The sequence below is a fragment of the Salmo salar genome, chromosome ssa11 (assembly GCF_905237065.1).
Source record: "Salmo salar chromosome ssa11, Ssal_v3.1, whole genome shotgun sequence".
Taxonomy (NCBI): Eukaryota; Metazoa; Chordata; class Actinopteri; order Salmoniformes; family Salmonidae; genus Salmo; species Salmo salar.
This window is the reverse complement of record NC_059452.1, coordinates 80,454,569-80,471,645: the sequence shown is the minus strand read 5'-3', so window position 1 is coordinate 80,471,645 and position 17,077 is coordinate 80,454,569. Positions and strand designations below refer to the sequence as shown.

General features: G+C 41.1%; 2 protein-coding genes across 2 annotated transcripts; both read left to right on the top strand.

The window, feature by feature from the left end:
- The first annotated feature begins 1,639 nt into the window (after positions 1 to 1,639).
- On the top strand, positions 1,640 to 6,468 carry LOC106563283 (PR domain zinc finger protein 12). The gene is made up of 5 exons (XM_014128747.2): positions 1,640 to 2,052; positions 3,778 to 3,968; positions 4,300 to 4,455; positions 4,809 to 4,923; positions 5,169 to 6,468. Exons 1-5 carry the CDS (start codon positions 1,833 to 1,835, stop codon positions 5,606 to 5,608), a joined length of 1,122 nt encoding a protein of 373 aa, XP_013984222.1. The 5' UTR covers positions 1,640 to 1,832; the 3' UTR covers positions 5,609 to 6,468.
- Positions 6,469 to 8,880: 2,412 nt separating this feature from the next.
- On the top strand, positions 8,881 to 15,626 carry exos2 (Exosome complex exonuclease RRP4). The gene is given in 9 exon segments (NM_001140732.1): positions 8,881 to 9,034; positions 13,198 to 13,299; positions 13,508 to 13,553; positions 13,655 to 13,744; positions 13,953 to 14,018; positions 14,263 to 14,331; positions 14,452 to 14,628; positions 14,849 to 14,977; positions 15,233 to 15,626. Coding segments are annotated over 9 exon segments (888 nt in total). The 5' UTR covers positions 8,881 to 8,906; the 3' UTR covers positions 15,314 to 15,626.
- Positions 15,627 to 17,077: the final 1,451 nt, after the last annotated feature.

Below are 17,077 nucleotides of genomic sequence, written 5' to 3'. Positions count from 1 at the left end.
TAGCAAATTTAAAGGCTATTGTTTAATCCATAGGCTACACTTTAATTTAGAAAATATTGGCCTAAATTGTTTTTCAATAGATCTTGACGTGTCCATCGCTTTACCAGACAGAAAAAGAAAAGGTTAATGCATTTAAGTAAATCAAATCCATGCGTTACCCCATTCCAATTAATTTAATTCCTCTTTAATAAAGACCGGTCCCTCCCCCCGAACCTACCATTTAACTCAAAGCTGAAGCCTCTTAGTAAAATAAATGCTGAAATGCAATAAATGTAAATAAATCTGAGAACGAATCAGATTCAGCGAGGGGGACATTTCATCTGGGAAAAGGGACATTAGTAGGAGGTGCCCCTCCTAACAAAACAAAAAAAGCAGCTGTGTGCACAGTCATCTTTTTTCGTGCTTTGTCACTCACCTTTTCACTATCTCTGTATTCAAAACAACCCGTTCTATACTTTGCATTTAGAATCCATATCTTCTTTTCCATTCGAATTCTAGTCCACATTCGTCAGAGAGCAACTTTTCGGACCATCCCCTTGTAGTTGTTGGAATGAAAGGCGGAGTGCATGGGTGTCAAAGTGCCCTCAAAACACCATGAAAGATTGATTTGCAGCACTTTTCAGCCCCCTGACATTACTTGGAGGGGAACTGAATAGGAAACCCGCGAGCCGGCGACGGAATAAAGATGTTCTCTCTGCTGGAAGAGAAGGAAAACTGGTCATTTACCCCCAGTCCATCAAGCCCGAAAAATAGAGAGGAAAAAACAGAGAGAACTGTGGCTATTGAGAAGAAAGGGGCTGTATATACTCATCTAAACGCTGTCACAATATACTGAAGGGCTATGAACAACCATGAATATTAAACCGCTTATTTCAACAAGGGCTAGAGAAGTGAACCACGTCAAAGCAGCTTTGCATTTTTTGCATGGGAACAATGCGGTAAAGCACGTTGAGCTTGTTTCTATTCTATTATTCCCGCGCTATAACTCCCTGGAAGAAAATTAATATTGCCAACCACATGAATGCGGAATGCCTGAGAAAGAACGTTTAAGCAACTCCCAGACCCAATGACCTTAATTTGATGACAGACAAACTTTTAAACTAATTGTTGAACCAGTTTAAAGTTGACAGCATTTTCACTCTGTTAAATAATCGTGGGACTCATCGTGCTGTATAGTATTTGAGTGGAATATAGAAACGTGAATTTTGCATCAATTGTTTAGCCATATTAACGTTTGATCTACGCTATATGTTATACGGCCCTACTCAGTAACATTCAAATGTAGATTTTATATTTTACTAAAACTATTGGTAAACTGTCGACCAGGTGTTTTTTGGAATTCGTTTTATAGAAGGCAGTCTTGGACATTTCTCAAGAAGAAAAATCTCATCTGATTGGTGTGTCAAGGGATGTTGAATAATTTGTAAGCGACTGAAAAAAATGGATACTCCCCTAACAGATTTTTGTTTATTTACAATCATGTCTGCATTAAAGACATTATGCATTTATATTGCTGAGTAGTCTATTGGCTTAGGCTCCTTGTTGTCTCTCTCCATTTCACTCTCTCTTTCGTTCTCTCTCTCTCTCTCTTTTTCTCTCATGAAAGGGAAGGACCGCCTAATACAGGCGGCTTTTCTTCTGCTGGAGCAGGTCCATACCATAAGGGGAGTGTCATTAATAACTAATTACAGAGGGGTCAGACCAGCAACTTATAAAGAGGACCCTCGCTGCAGGAGGACGGCACATTTCCACCCAGCGGTCTAACGGGAAGGAATATCCACTTTGCATTTAAAGACACTCATATCTGAACACGGCTTGCAATAGTTTGCGAGATGGGCTCGGTATTACCTGCAGAGGCTTTAGCCCTGAAGTCTGGATTTAAATGCCAGAGTCGGTCCCTGTCTGATATTATCACCTCGGACATTCTGCACAGTTTCCTGTATGGACGGTGGAGAAACGTGATCGGAGAGCACCTGATGGAGGAGAGGCAGAGCAGCATCGGTCCCAAGACAGCCTTCACTGCTGAGGTCCTCGCGCAGTCGTTTGTTGGAGGTAATTGCCCCTTTTGGAATTCTTCCTATGATTTCTGTACGGGCAACCAGCCCCTAGGCCAAAAGAACGTATTGCCTAGGCCTATCTGTTGCAATTTAACATCCTTATGCTTGTCTCGTTAAATGTAGCATTATTATTATTATTATTATTATTATTATTATTATTATACCAAATTGTGACATGGACTATAATCAGGGTGAAATCATATATATATATTTTAAAGATGGTTCATTTTATTAGGCTATAAAACGACTGGTCCAAAAAAACAATACCCTCAACATATTGACTCAACCTAGATTTATTTTCTATTAACAATTTCTGTTATTTTAACAAGTGCCCCTCTTGTTGACAATAATTGACTAAAAGGCGTGTAAAATAGGCATTTTGTAAGAATGTATTCAACACAAGAACCTCAGTGAGAGTGAACCAAAAGAAGTGGAAACCGTCACTCCTCTGTTCTAGATTTCTTCCCAAGGTCTCTGTGACTTTCTCATTACTGTTCTCCCGTATTTTCATTCTTTGGCCCTTTTATTTCCACCCATTTAGCGCATTAACCCATTTAGTGCTTTGAGACCTTGCATTTAGAAGCTTGTTAGGCGTGTAACTGTTGCTGACTGAAAGACGAAGGGTATTAAACTCATTTGGTTAACTTTGTGCTTGACCTGAGAAAGTTTCCACTTAAACCGAAGGGAGAGAAAGGTTCCCTTTCTTTGAGTTGTCCCGGGTTTTATCCCGCATTCATCAATCTCCGGACAGACTCTTTTCCTATTTTGGCAGCTATGGGCTCCGGCGCTTTTCTCTTTCTCTCGCCTTAAAAGATTTCTGTTCCTCAGATAATGCGCCGTGAAGGCTAATTCTATTGCCATTCATACCATGTCAACCATCTAATCGCCTTTCCATTTTTTTGTTCGAGAAATTCCTGGGCCTTTTAAACAAGTCCTCATTTCATTCAGCGCAATTTTATTGCTACAAAGTTCTTAAAAGGATAATGAATTTGGAATTAGCCGTTTCTTTCCAGTAGGGTATAATGAATATCACATCTGAAGCATGACAAATGGCGGGACCCTGAGCAATAGAAGACCATTTAACCTCTCTTCGAGCCGTCTTTTCGCAGTCCCAAACGCATTTTCTTTGATTCTTACATTAAAGAAACCGAAGTGTTTTCTTATTTTTTTTTTTGAATGAGGATGAATATGCTTGCGAGTTTTTTTATTATTATTATTTTTTTAATTTGAAACAATAACTTTCAATTCATCCATTTAATCGAATTAAACGGTGGATGATATGTTAGGCTACCTAATATTTCGTGACCAAAATAAGATGCAATCTATTTGCTGTGTTGGCAATTACAAAACGTTAAACACCTAATTCGTAAGACACTTAAATAATATTTTAGACCAGCCATGTACAAAATATATTATTATTATAAAATTCATGATTTATCAAAACGCTATCAAAGCATCATATTTAAAACATTCGAAGATGGGCCTATACATCAACCATTTGCTTTTTGACATTTTATTTTATGAAAAAAAAACGTAATATTTGCATTAATGCACAATGCCTGACCTAAACCACCCCTATCCTCAACGTCTTTTAGGCAAATTGATTAGCTTGGGTAGGCCTACAATTTCATGCATTTATAACTATGGATTGACCAAATTCACAGGTTTTATGAAATGTACACAGCAGTCAAATAACCTACTCTTTTTTTTCTGTTGGCAGAGGTCCAGAAGCTGTCCAGCCTGGTGCTGCCCAGTGAGGTGATCATTGCCCAGAGCTCTATACCTGGCGAGGGCCTGGGCATCTTCTCCAAGACCTGGATCAAGGCAGGCACAGAGATGGGTCCATTTACTGGCACGATCATCTCCCCTGAACACGTGGACCTGCTCAAGAACAACAACCTCATGTGGGAGGTGAGAATCATCTGTACAGCTACCAGAACTAGGGACTGAGCTGCTATCACAATTAGGCAGGAGAATAACAGCAATCAATCATGTGCAAGGGGGATGTGCAAGGGGGAATAGTTGGTCTTGTTCACCAGTAAGCTGTATGTATAAGAGTCTATGTACACATGGACAATAATACCCACTGGGGAAAGACATCAATTCAACATCAATTCCACGTTTGTTTTAAGTAATTTCATTTAAATAATGTGGAAACCACTTTAATTTAACCAGTGTGTGCCCAGTGGGTAATTTGCTTTAAAATTGTACCAGACTCCTAACCTCTTGCTGTTGATCTCAGGTGTTCAACGATGACGGCACAGTGCGCTACTTCATTGATGCCAGTCAGGAGGACCATCGCAGCTGGATGACCTACATCAAGTGTGCCCGCAACGAGCAGGAGCAGAACCTGGAGGTGGTGCAGATCGGCAGCAGCATCTTCTACAGGGCTGTGGAGGTGAGAACAAAGCCAGATACTGTCACTCACAACTCTGACATGCAGCCTTCACAAGGACCGTTGAAAGCGTGTGGTTGCTGCCATGACAAGTTCTGCAGCTAAGCCCATTCGTTTGTAGACCTTCGTTGGTGTAGACTCTATAGACTGTATAAAAGGGTCAAATCTCCCCTAGCCTGTATAGGGCAACCTATTTTCAGCTGCTGAATAGCACAACCTGCTGTTTGTACAGAGATCTGTGACTCTTGATGTGTAATGCAAAGTTGGTGGAGAGTATCATCGGAACAAAGGATCTCCACAGATATTGTTACCTCATCCTATTCGTTCTTTAACATTCCTCCTCCTGCTCTCTACAGACTATCCCTCCAGACCAGGAGCTGCTAGTGTGGTACGGTAACTCCCACAACACCTTCCTTGGTATTCCTGGTGTTCCCGGTACAGAAGAAGAGCATCAGAAAAAGAGCCGCAATGGTGAGCTCCTTTTTCCTCGCGCTATGGGCGTTAGAGAACCAGATTACTATCTGACCCCCTTTACCTGTGGGGCCGGTGTGTTATAGGCTCTGCTGCAGCCAACAGATTTACATCACCCTTATTTGTTTCAAACTACTGCAAATAGACTGATTCTATTCCATGTCAAAGTCAACATTTGATATGTCAGTCACATCAGTTTATGAATTAAAGATCTCACCTTCCCTCTCTTTCTCCTTTCCCTTCAGAGGACTCCCACTCATGTGACGGCTCTTCATCTTGCTCCCCCTCCTCCTCCTCCTCTTCCTCGTCTGCGACGAGCCGCATGCGTTGCGTGATCTGCCACCGGGGCTTCAACTCGCGTAGTAACCTGCGCTCCCACATGCGCATCCACACCCTGGACAAGCCCTTTGTCTGCCGCTTCTGCAACCGGCGCTTCAGCCAGTCATCCACCCTGCGCAACCACGTGCGACTGCACACCGGAGAGCGCCCCTACAAGTGCCACGTGTGCCAGAGCGCCTACTCCCAACTGGCAGGGCTGCGGGCACACCAGAAGAGTGCCAGGCACAGACCAGGGGCGGGGGGCGCAGACACTGCCTCCCAAATCTCATCTCCACCCCCACCGATCAGCAGCCTGACCCAACACCAGGTCCCCCTGGTTCACCATATCCCCACCATGGTGCTATGATAGCAGAGAGGAGAGAGAGACACTTGCTCATGCAAACAACTCTGCACTTTACCTCTGCACACTTGAGCCACAGGTTGCGCTTCTCCCTCATTCTCAGAGAGGCTACTGTTTGCTGGTGTGGCAGGCATCGCTATGACTTTGCAATGGACCAGTGTATGTCTGGGGGTACTATGTCTGGTGGGTTGAGCTGATAGTACAGGCGTTCTCAAATACTTTTTTTACTGGTTGCCTTATTTACAATCGAGTCTGCTTAGACTTATTGGGTATTATGTTTGTAATGGTCACAAAAAAATCAGAGTGTGTCAAAAACACTTTGTTGTTCCAAAGGAAACTGTTGTACTACTGCCGGTATAGAGAATCTGAACAAAGGACTGAATGTTGGTTCCAAGAGTAGGCTATTTTTAGGGTAACTGTCCATTATTCATCTGTTTGTATACTCGATACAGTATTGCCAGGATGCAGCATGTCAAAGGAAATACTTTGCTATTCTAGTTAATAATTCTGTTGGTCAAGACGAGTACTCTGTATTTCAGATAAGGATGTTTTACCATAACAGATTTTAGTTTTTGGGTGGTTCCTTCATGCTGTCATTAAATACAGTTATCCTCACTTTACGTCCTGTCGTCGTAGGCCTTTCAACTCAGGAGGAAGGTTGTTTGAAAAAGTAAAGTAAAAAAGTTGAATTCCAATGACATGTACAGTATGTAGAAATAGGTGTACATTTATTTCAAAATTTTACACTGTACTAAATTGTCCCTTTATCTCTGTATATTAATGTAAAGTGTTGTGTAATTATGAACTGTATGTGAATGTAAATACGTGTGCTTTCCTTATATTCTAAATAAAGAATGATATTAATACGTCTGTATAGTGTTCTTTACTTTGGACCTTTTGGTAGCCTATTATGAACTAGCGCAGTGGAGGCTGCTGAGGGGAGGACAGCTCACAATGGCTTGAACGGCGCGAATGGAAAGGCAATTGATACCATTCCGCTCTAGCCATCACCACGAGTCCGTTCTCCCCAATTAAGGTGCCACCAACCTCCTGTGAACTAGCGTGTTGTGAATGTTTATTAAGTGTAAAGAAGACCATGACCGACAAAAGCATTAAGTGGCTATAATCGGGCAATAATATTTATTTGGGAGGACCATAGCTCCTCCTTGCACCACTTGGTGAGGATTCTCATCTTCCTCCCTGTGCCTCCTGCAAAATACAGACTCTGTGGATGGTTGTGTGTTGACTCTCTGGCGAGGGAGGAACCTGTAGAGGCTGCATGGGTTGTGGATGAGGTGCATCTGGAGGGAGGCAATGTTGGGGAACCACATCTGGCAGTCGCAAACTGCCTCCGTTCTCCTGGCAGACCTGGCAAACACTGCTTCCATTCTCCTGGCAAACACTGCCTCCATTCTTCTGGCAGAACTGAAAAACACTGCCTCCTGACTCCTGGCAGACCTGGCAAACACTGCCTCCATTTTCCTGGCAGAACTGGCAAACACTGCCTCCATTCTCCTGGCAAACACTGCCTCCATTCTCCTGGCAGACCTGGCAAACACTGCCTCCATTCTCCTGGCAGACCTGGAAGGGGGCAAATGTCTTCAGGTAGCTGGCCTGAAGATGCCTGGTGGTTGGCTCCCGGATGTGAAACATCCTACCACTGCCATCCAACTCACACTTGAATGGTTCTGACCCTGTAGGTGACAGATATTAGTTGACAAAGCACTGTCCACACAGATGTCAAAGATCTTATACTTCATACACTAGTGTACAAAACATGAAGAACACCTGCTCTTTCTATGACAGACTGACCAGGTGAAAGCTATGATCCCTTATTGATGTCACTTGTTAAATCCACTTCAATCAGTGTAGATGAAGGGGAAGAGACTGGTTAAATAAATATTTTTAAGCCTTGAGACAGTTGAGACATGGATTGTGTATGTGTGCCATTGAGGGTGAATGGGCAAGACAAAATATTTAAGTGCCTTTAAACAGGGTACGGGAGTAGGTGCCAGGAGCACCGGTTTGTGTCAAGAACTGCAGCGCTGCTGGGTTTTTCATGTTCAACAGTTTCCTGTGTGTATAAAGAATGGTCCACCACCCAAAGGACATCCAGTCAACTTGACACAACTGTGGGAAGCATTGGAGTCAACATGGGCAAGCATCCCTGTGGAATGCATTCGACACCTTGTCGAGTCCATGTTGTGCAGAAGAAATTTCAGCCAGAGCAGAGAAGCACGAGATTGAACTTCACTCAACTTTCTAGAGATTTCCCGAGTTACCCCCTTTACTGTGGGAATTGTAATCAAATCAATGCAATATTAGCCTCTTTCAATGCAAAACAAACTATGCAAGAGTATGCAAAACTTGGCCGTGCTCTACACAGACCTGTGGGGCATAACCAATCAGGGCTGCAGTAGGCCTATATGCAAATAGACCATTGCCATATATGTATCTGTGCCGTCCCTTTGAACTGGACTGTGTTTGCAGCATGAGCTGTGATGAGTAGATGGCTTGTTTTGAGATCAAAGCGAGAGCTGCATGTAAAACGTGTGCACATTTGTTCATATCCTTTGCTAGTTAGTGAATTATTAGCTCTGTTAGAGATCATTTGTAGTCAGAAATGGGGGAGCGATTTATTCCTACAAGAGCACAAAACGTGTACATTTCTATCAATCTTTGAAAAGCTTGTCTTAAAGGGGCAGTGTTGTATTTCGAGACAGACTTGAATCAGCTGTGTAGCCAATAGGTAGAGGGTAGCATAATTTGTCTGATTCTCTGTAATAATTGTATTTTAATAATAACACATTTTATTTTGTAAAGTGGTTCCTTGCATCAAACGACACAACAACATTTTCAGTCACTTCCTTTTCGAAAGTCTCATGGAATTAAGGCCTACTTTGAACACCACACATTGGCTACTACTGTAGGCTGAATGATAGAACAGCTATTTCCATGTTAAAATGTTAGGATTTTATGTTATTTATTTATTGCCCTCTACACATAATGATAATGAAAAATGCTCTCGGTGGGTTGAAGTACCGCTTCAAGTCCACATGATGGCGCAAGACACTAAAGAAAACTAGCATCCTTAAGTAAACAATGTTTTTTTGTGTTGCAAAGCAATGCATTGTCTGTTTCATATTATTACTCATGCAGTTTGAAATATTGTGAAAATAAGTTATAAAATGAATGAATGTCGAGAGACATTATTTAGATTTTGTGGAAATCGGTTTCGGTACGTTCTGAATGGCCAAGTATCCGATGACGTCAATTACATGCGCCGTTTAAATTTACAGAAGACATGGCTGCGGACATGAGATTACCAACTTTTCGGAAACAAGTATCGTTATCACCCTCTCTGTCTGCTTTGGATGGAAAAGATCTAGTTGTGCCCGGTGATGTGATTACATCAGATACAGGGTTTATGAGGTATGTCTGTCTAGTATGAACCTCACGAGGACAGGTAAACAATCCGTCAACATGCTGCTCCCATTTTATAACATTTTGAGTATGAGCTTTTTTTTTGTCCTTCTCTTTACTGTAAATCAATATTAATCCACGTCTTGTTTGCTTTAGATGGGTAACTAGCTAACGTTAGATATTACATTTATTTATATTACATTAGATATGATGATGTTGACATGATATGTCAGGTATCACTTGTTAGTGCATAATACTCTGCAAGTTTCACTTGTACAATACTGTAACTATTCACTCCATTCATAGGTTATTTAGCCAGCTTGACGTCGCGTATGGATAATAATAATGAAGATAAGAATCTTGTATGGCAGAAGATTATTTATACAAAAAACGAATAAGTTATCCGTAATAAGGATCCTGTAAGTTGTTTTTCCTTATACACTACAGTTCAAAAGTTTGGGGTCACTTAGAAATGTCCTTGTTTTTGAACGAAAAGCAAAACTACATAGGCGTACAGAGGCCCATTATCAGCAACTCCCGTGTTCCAATGGCACGTTGTGTTAGCTAATCCAAGTTTATAATTTTAAAAGGCTAATTGATCATTAGAAACCCTTTTGCAATTATGTTGGCACAGCTGAAAACTGTTGTGCTGATTTTAAAGAAGCAATAAAACTGGCCTTCTTTAGACTAGTTGAGTATCTGGAGCATCAGCATTTGTGGATTCAAAATGGCCAGAAACAAAGTACTTTCTTCTGAAACTCGTCAGTCTATTCTTGTTCTGAGAAATTAAGGTATTTAATGCGAGAAATTACCAAGAAATTGAATATCTCGTACAACGCTGTGTACTACTCCCTTCACAGAACAGCGTAAACTGGCTCTAACCAGAATAGAAAGAGGAGTGGGAGACCCCGTTGCACAACTGAGCAAGAGGACAAGTACATTAGTGTCTAGTTTGAGAAAGACGCCTCACAAGTCCTCAACTGGCAGCTTCATTAAATAGTACCCCCAAAACACCAGTCTCAACTTCAACAGTGAAGAGGTGAATCCGGGATGCTGGCCTTCTAGGCAGAGTTGCAAAGAAAAAGCAATATCTCAGACTGGCCAATTAAAAGAAAATATTAAGATGGGCAAAAGAACACAGACACTGGACAGAGAAAGATTGTAAAATGTGTTATGACAGACAAATCTAAGTTTGAGGTGTTCGGATCACAAAGAACAACATTCGTGAGACACAGAAAAAATGAAAAGATGCTAGAGGAGTGCTTGACGCCATCTGTCATCATGGTGGAGGCAATGTGATGGTCCTGGGGGTGCTTTGGTGGTGGTAAAGTGGGAGATTTGTACAGGATAAAAGGATCTTGAAGAAGGAAGGTTATCACTCCATTTTGCAATGCCATGCCCTGTGGATGGCGCTTAATTGGAGCCAATTTCCTCCTACAACAGGACAATGACCCAAAGCACAGCACCAAACTAAGCAAGAAATATTTAGGGAAGAAGCAGTCAGCTGGTATTCTGTCTATAATGGAGTGGCTGGCACAGTCACTGGACCTCGACCTTATTGAGCTGTTGTGGGAGCAGCTTGACCGTATGGTACGTAAGAAGTGCCCATCAAGGCATCCAACTTGTGGAGGTGCTTCAGGAAGCATGAGGTGAAATCTCTTCAGATTACCTAAAAAAATTGACAACTAGAATGCCAAAGGTCTGCAAGGCTGTAATTGCTGCAAATGGAGGATTCTTTGACGAAAGCAAAGTTTGAAGGACACAGTTATTATTTCAATTAAAAATCATTATTTATAACCTTGTCAATGTCTTGACTATATTCCCTATTAATTTTGCAACTCATTTCATGTATGTTTTCATGGAAAACAAGGACATTTCTAAGTGACCCCAAACTTTTGAACGGTAGTGTATGTCAGTGGTGTATTTGTGTTAAATGATATGCCTTATATGATATACACAATTGAATAATTGATTGTGCTGCATTTCCTACAAATATATGGTATGACATATTTGTGCCCAAATATATTAATTATGGGTCGTCTATGAATATAAGAAAAGTGTGTTCTGAGCCTGTAACCAAAATAAATGCTTTAATTGTAGGTTTTACATATAAAAAAACATGACAATTACTAAAATAAATACAATATTTGTATATACATTTTCACTTTTAGGTTTGAGTTTCCATGATTAAGGCTGGGCAGCACCTCCTACTGGACAGTTGATTTATCTACAGCTATGCCTTTGGTCTCCCATCCAGTGTTTTAACTAAGCCCAGTCCTGCTTAGCTTCAGGGGTGTCATGCAACCCAAAAATATGAGGGGGCACAAAGTACGTCAGGATGGCAAAGGGGTGGTCTCGAGGGGGTCAAGTTGGAGAATTTAGCATTTTGAAATGAGAGAGCTTTTTCCTGAAATCTTGAGCAGGGATGAGCAACTTGATTTTTACTGTTGAAAGAATTGAATACAAAAGACTGAAAAGCACCCAAAGGAAAAGCAAAGCTAAAAAGGTATGTTTTTAAGATCACTTTTAAAAATGTCTACAGTTTCAGCCCCCCTCAGGTTCTCTGGCAGGCTATTCCAGAGGATGGGGGAACAGTAACTAAAGGCTGTCTCTCCATGCCTTTTGGTTCTAGGCTTTGGGATACTTAAAAGGCCAGTGCCAGAGGAACTTAGGGACCTACTGGGTACATAACTTAAAATCATCTCTGACATGTATTGTGGTGCACAATCGTGGATAGATCGAAAAACCAATACACCCAACACATCAGTTATCGTATTAAAACTGCAAAATATTCTCTCTGCCCCGTGGCAAAATGAGTAGAATTGCATGAAATGGGGGAGGGGTTATGGATGTGTGTACGCAGACCCACAAGCCACTGCAGCCCCTCATGAGTTCTGTTTTTGTGTGGCCCCACCCCAATCAAAGTTGCCCATCCCTGATCTAGAGTATATCATGGCTGCTATGTGTAGCACCTTTTAATTAAACTAAATATGCTTATCTGCTGAAATCTGGGTAAAAGATGGAAAGGAATGTGAGTCTTATTCAGTACATTTAGTAATTACTTGCCAGCAGGCATTCCAGCTAAGATAGTTAGACAAGCTAGCTACTCTAACTTTTTATTGATAGCCTGAAATGGCTTCATGGTAGCAAGTTAGGATATTGGGAACCAATCTGGGCTAGCTAAAGCCACCTTCATAAAATTGCCAGGTGGCTAGTAGTATTACAGAGAGAAAAAAAAATCAACTATATTTATATTAAACAGGACAATTATGAGGGGGCACATGCCCCTGTGCCCCCTATGGGCATGACGCCTCCACTTAGCGTTGATATTTGTCACAGACTAGTACCAATGTGCTATTGTGAGAATGATTGTATGATTGTTGAGAGATCTCCACTTAACTAAATAGATTCACTGCTGTTATCAGTCATTCCTCATTCTCCCCCTCCTCCTGTCCTTTTCTCCCCTCTCCTCCTCCTGTACTCTTCTTCTCTCATCTTCTCCCCTTCCTCCTCCTTCACCACTCCTCCTGCTTTCCTCCTTCTCGAGGTGGACTTGCATGCTTCAATGACGTCAGACAGTGGTATGCAAGTGCTTTGAAATGTGTATGTCCCATGTATGTGAGACCTTAGAATGCATTGCTTTCATGTCTCTTGTATGTTTTTTTATATAATACATGCAATATTTCTGTTATGTCTAAATGTTAAATACCCATATGTCAGATATTACAATAATATTCTATGAATCTTGTAAATATACTTACTGCTATATGCATTCCTTACAAGTTCCAGGTAGAACATGTAACAATCTTTTCCATATGGGTTACTATAGTATTGTTAATATTTGCTACACAATTTAAAGTTTCTCTTCATTGAATCATACACCTTCTGCCAAGTTAATTTGAATTATGTTGAAATTACATTTTATTGGTCGCATGCACATATTTAGCAGATGTACATACAGGTGTAGTGAAATGCTTGTGTTCCTAGCTCCAGCAGTACAGTAATATCTAACAATTCACAAGAATACACACAGATCTAAAAGTAAAAGAATGGAATTAAGAAGTATATAAATATTAGGACGAGCAATGTTGGAGTCCGGAGTATACATGACATTGATGTTGAAAGTGGATATAGAGTGAGTCATGATGAGACCAAACTGATTTTCATTCTAGGGGTCATGGGACGTACATGGATGAAGAAAAACTAACAGCCTCTGTGGCAGGAGAGGTGGAGAGGGTGAATAAGCTCATCTGTGTACGGCCGCTCAGGACCAGGTAAGGGGACCAGGTGCCACAGTAATGTCTGTAGGCTTAGATTTACCGCAGTGATTAGCTACTGACTCTATGTTGAAGACAACTGTTCCATTGTGCAGCATCTGCTGTTATTGTATCACAGTCTAAGTTGGTATGTAAAAAATTTTAAAAAAACGATATGATTTGTTATTGATTACTTTTTGGTATCTTTATCTGTTCTGATTCCCAGGTTCAATGGGGAGGTTGGAGATGTGGTGGTCGGAAGGATCACAGAGGTATGTTTCCGTTTGAGGTGACACGGTCAGTAAGGCTAATAATGACTTGGGGTGATCGTGCTTCTCCTGGTTGGAGCTTAGTGTTTGTCTGCTGTTTGTAGGTGCAACAGAAGCGCTGGAAGGTGGAGACCAACTCCAGACTGGACTCTGTGTTGCTGCTGTCCTCTGTCAATCTGCCCGGAGGAGAGCTGGTAAGTGGAATAGACAACATAGATCTGGGAATATGGAAGTGTCTTTGGGTAAATGTGTGCTTGGTCCTCTCTTCCTCTTAGCACCCAGTGCAAGCATATTGTTATGACACTGTTGGTCAAACTTCTTTGGATATTTATTTATATTCTCTCTTTCTTTCTTTGCTTTCCCATCAATCAATCTTTCTATATCTATATCTGTTCTTCTTAGAGGAGACGGTCAGCAGAAGATGAGCTCACCATGAGAGACTACCTTCAGGAGGGGGACCTCATCAGTGTATCCTCTGATCTGACCCTAACCAGTAACCTAGGCCCTTTTTGCCTTCGTAATATCCAGCCTACCCTCCAAACTACACTGAAATACATGGAATCTTCGTTATCTTGAGATTCCCTTTTTTTTTTTTGCTCTACCGTCTACTAGAAAGTGTCATTCTCTCATTGATGAATGCATTAACTTCGATCTGCTTCATAATTTGTATGTGACTATGGTCAAGATTGTCCTTGACTAGCTCTTCTCTCAGGCAGAGGTACAGTCTGTTTTCTCAGATGGAGCACTCTCTCTTCACACCCGCAGTTTAAAGTACGGAAAGGTAGCTAAGATGAACTACCAATGTGTGATCAACAATTTTGATGTTCTATGGTTTTTAAAGTGATTGAAAATCATTGACCTCATATTCTTCTCTTATTAATTTGCAACCACATCACATCAGCTGGGGCAAGGAGTTCTTGTGCAGCTATCTCCCTCTCTCATCAAGAGACAGAAAACCCACTTCCACAACCTGCCGTGTGGGGCCTCCATCATCCTGGGCAACAATGGCTTTGTGTGGCTGTACCCCGCCCCAGGACAGCAGGACGAGGAGGCTGGAGGATACTACACCAGTCTGGAGGTAAGAGCTGCCTGGGGTTACAGAGATGCGAGTGGGAAATACAAGGGATCCAACTTCTATGTCGATAATATGAAGTGTTGCTTGAATTTGTACGCATCTTTCAACAAGACATATAACTGTTTGACTTTTACGAGATTAATAATATCTACCCCAATCCTTCTGTTTCCCTTTTTCAACATTGTCTTTCGGCTCACCTCACTGTAACCTCTCCCTCTCTCAGCCTGTCTCTCTCTCTGATCGGGAGGTGATCTCGCGGTTGAGGAACTGCTTGCTGGCCTTGGGGGCACACAAGGTGTTGCTGTATGACACCAGTGTGCTCTACTGTTATGAGTCATCACTCCCACACCAGGTAACGCTGTCTGTACTGATCTGGCTAATGGAAAGAGGATCTGAGAGAAGCAAACCTTTCCATTCATTGTGCCTCAGTTAGATCATTGCTTTAAAAGGGACACGATGGCAAACCATTTTGCATGACACACACAATCTATAGCCATCCAAGCCATTCATATGATGACTATGATGACATTGCATTTTTAGCACCTTTCATCAGATTTCAAAGTGTTTACAAAGCATATAAAGTGTAGTTGTCTCTCTGTCTTTCTAGATCAAGGATATCTTAAAACCGGAGGTGATGGAGGAGATTGTGATGGTGACGCGTCAGAAACTGGTGGAACAAGAGGGTTAGAGTATCAGATGCAACCTTTCTGTGACCTTGTCGCAATGGAAGGTTTGTGTTCCCTGCATTCCAAGTCTAGGCACCAAGGCCTTAACTGTGTTAGGGACTGAACCCCCGCCTAAGGTCTGAACTCTCAACCAGAAGATACCTCGGTCGTTCTACGAAAAGCGCCTTTTGCGTCCCTTTGATATTTTAAGTAGAAATTGTACACCAATATTGAATTTGAATTGTTATATTAAATGAAGTGCTCTTTAATAAAGACCACATGGAGCATTCAATAAATCAGATGGTTTTTTATATGAATAAAGGCTTGCTAAAGTGTAAAAATTCAGCATTTTGACTTGTCCCTTATTTAACCCTGTGTCACTTCTAGGAAGATTTCAACCCACTTAATCCCAAAATGTCTACCAAGTTTCACCATTGTTGTAAATCCCTAGTCATTTTGTTGCTTCGACAGTCATTTCTGAAGATTAGGGATTAATTTACGTCTGTCCCTTAATTTAAGGTCAACCCTGTGAACTGAACTAATTTTAAAATGGTAAAATTATTCCTTTTGAAATATTTTTTTCAAAAACATTGAACAATCATAGTGTAAAATCAGGTGAGCTGGTTATACTCCTTTTGTCCATTTTCTGGTACTTTGTGGTGGAAAACAGACCGGGTCGAGCATAACACATCAACCATGTTACCCATAGATAGACAGGCTTGAAATGTTTTGGCAATTTCAATTACCACTCCCTGTTGCACACAACCAGCTTCAATTTCCCCTGTCACAAGGGGATTTATGGCTGATTTAGGATGAAATCTTCAATCCTGTTACGGTCAACCCTGTTACACTTACTATAGTCATTATTTTATTTAACCTCTTGAGATGGGAAAACATGTTTTTAGGAAGTTGAACATTTGCTCTTTATGACAATATTAAATTAGGTGAAATCAAACACTTCTTTTGACCAAGTTACACTTCTCAAAAGGCACCGAACTGGTGGAATGGCCCACCTGTGACCTGCATATCCCCTTTTTGATAAATTCATTTCCTGGTCAAGCCAGAAGATTTTATCTCCTGTTTAGTTTATGAAAAAAAACAATTAACTATAACTGTTTCTCAATAGAAACCTATGTTAGAGTGCGATTGTAAATTATTTATTGTATTATGTTTTTGCATTCTGCACCCAAGGACCCATCAGTTTATAGAGAACTGTATTTGTATTTATTATGGATCACCATTAGCTGTTGCCAAGGCAAACACATTAAGGCACTTTAATTACATATAAACAGTACATCATATAACATTATTACACCACTACATATCTACAATACAAAATGTATAATACCACCATACAACAATATTACAATGTACGTGTGTGTAGAGTGCGTGTGCTTGCGCTTGTGTGCATATGCATGTGTCTGTACCTCTGTGTCCCTTCACAGTCCCCGCTGTTCCATAAGGTGTATTTCTACCTGTTTTTTAAAAATCGGATTCTACTACTTGCATCAGTTGTGGAATAGAGTTCCATGTAGTCATGGCTCTATGTAGTACTATGCGCTTCACATAGTCTGTTCTGGACTTCGGGACTGTGCATAGACCTCTGGTGGCATGTCTTGTGGGGTTTGCATGGGTGTCTGAGCTGTTAGCTTGTAGTTTAAACAGACAGCTCGGTGCATTCAGCTTGTCAACACTTCTTACAAAAACAAGTAGTGATGAAGTCAGTCTCTCTTCTTCTTTGAGCCATGAGAGATTGACATGCATATCATTAATATGTTTTGATCATG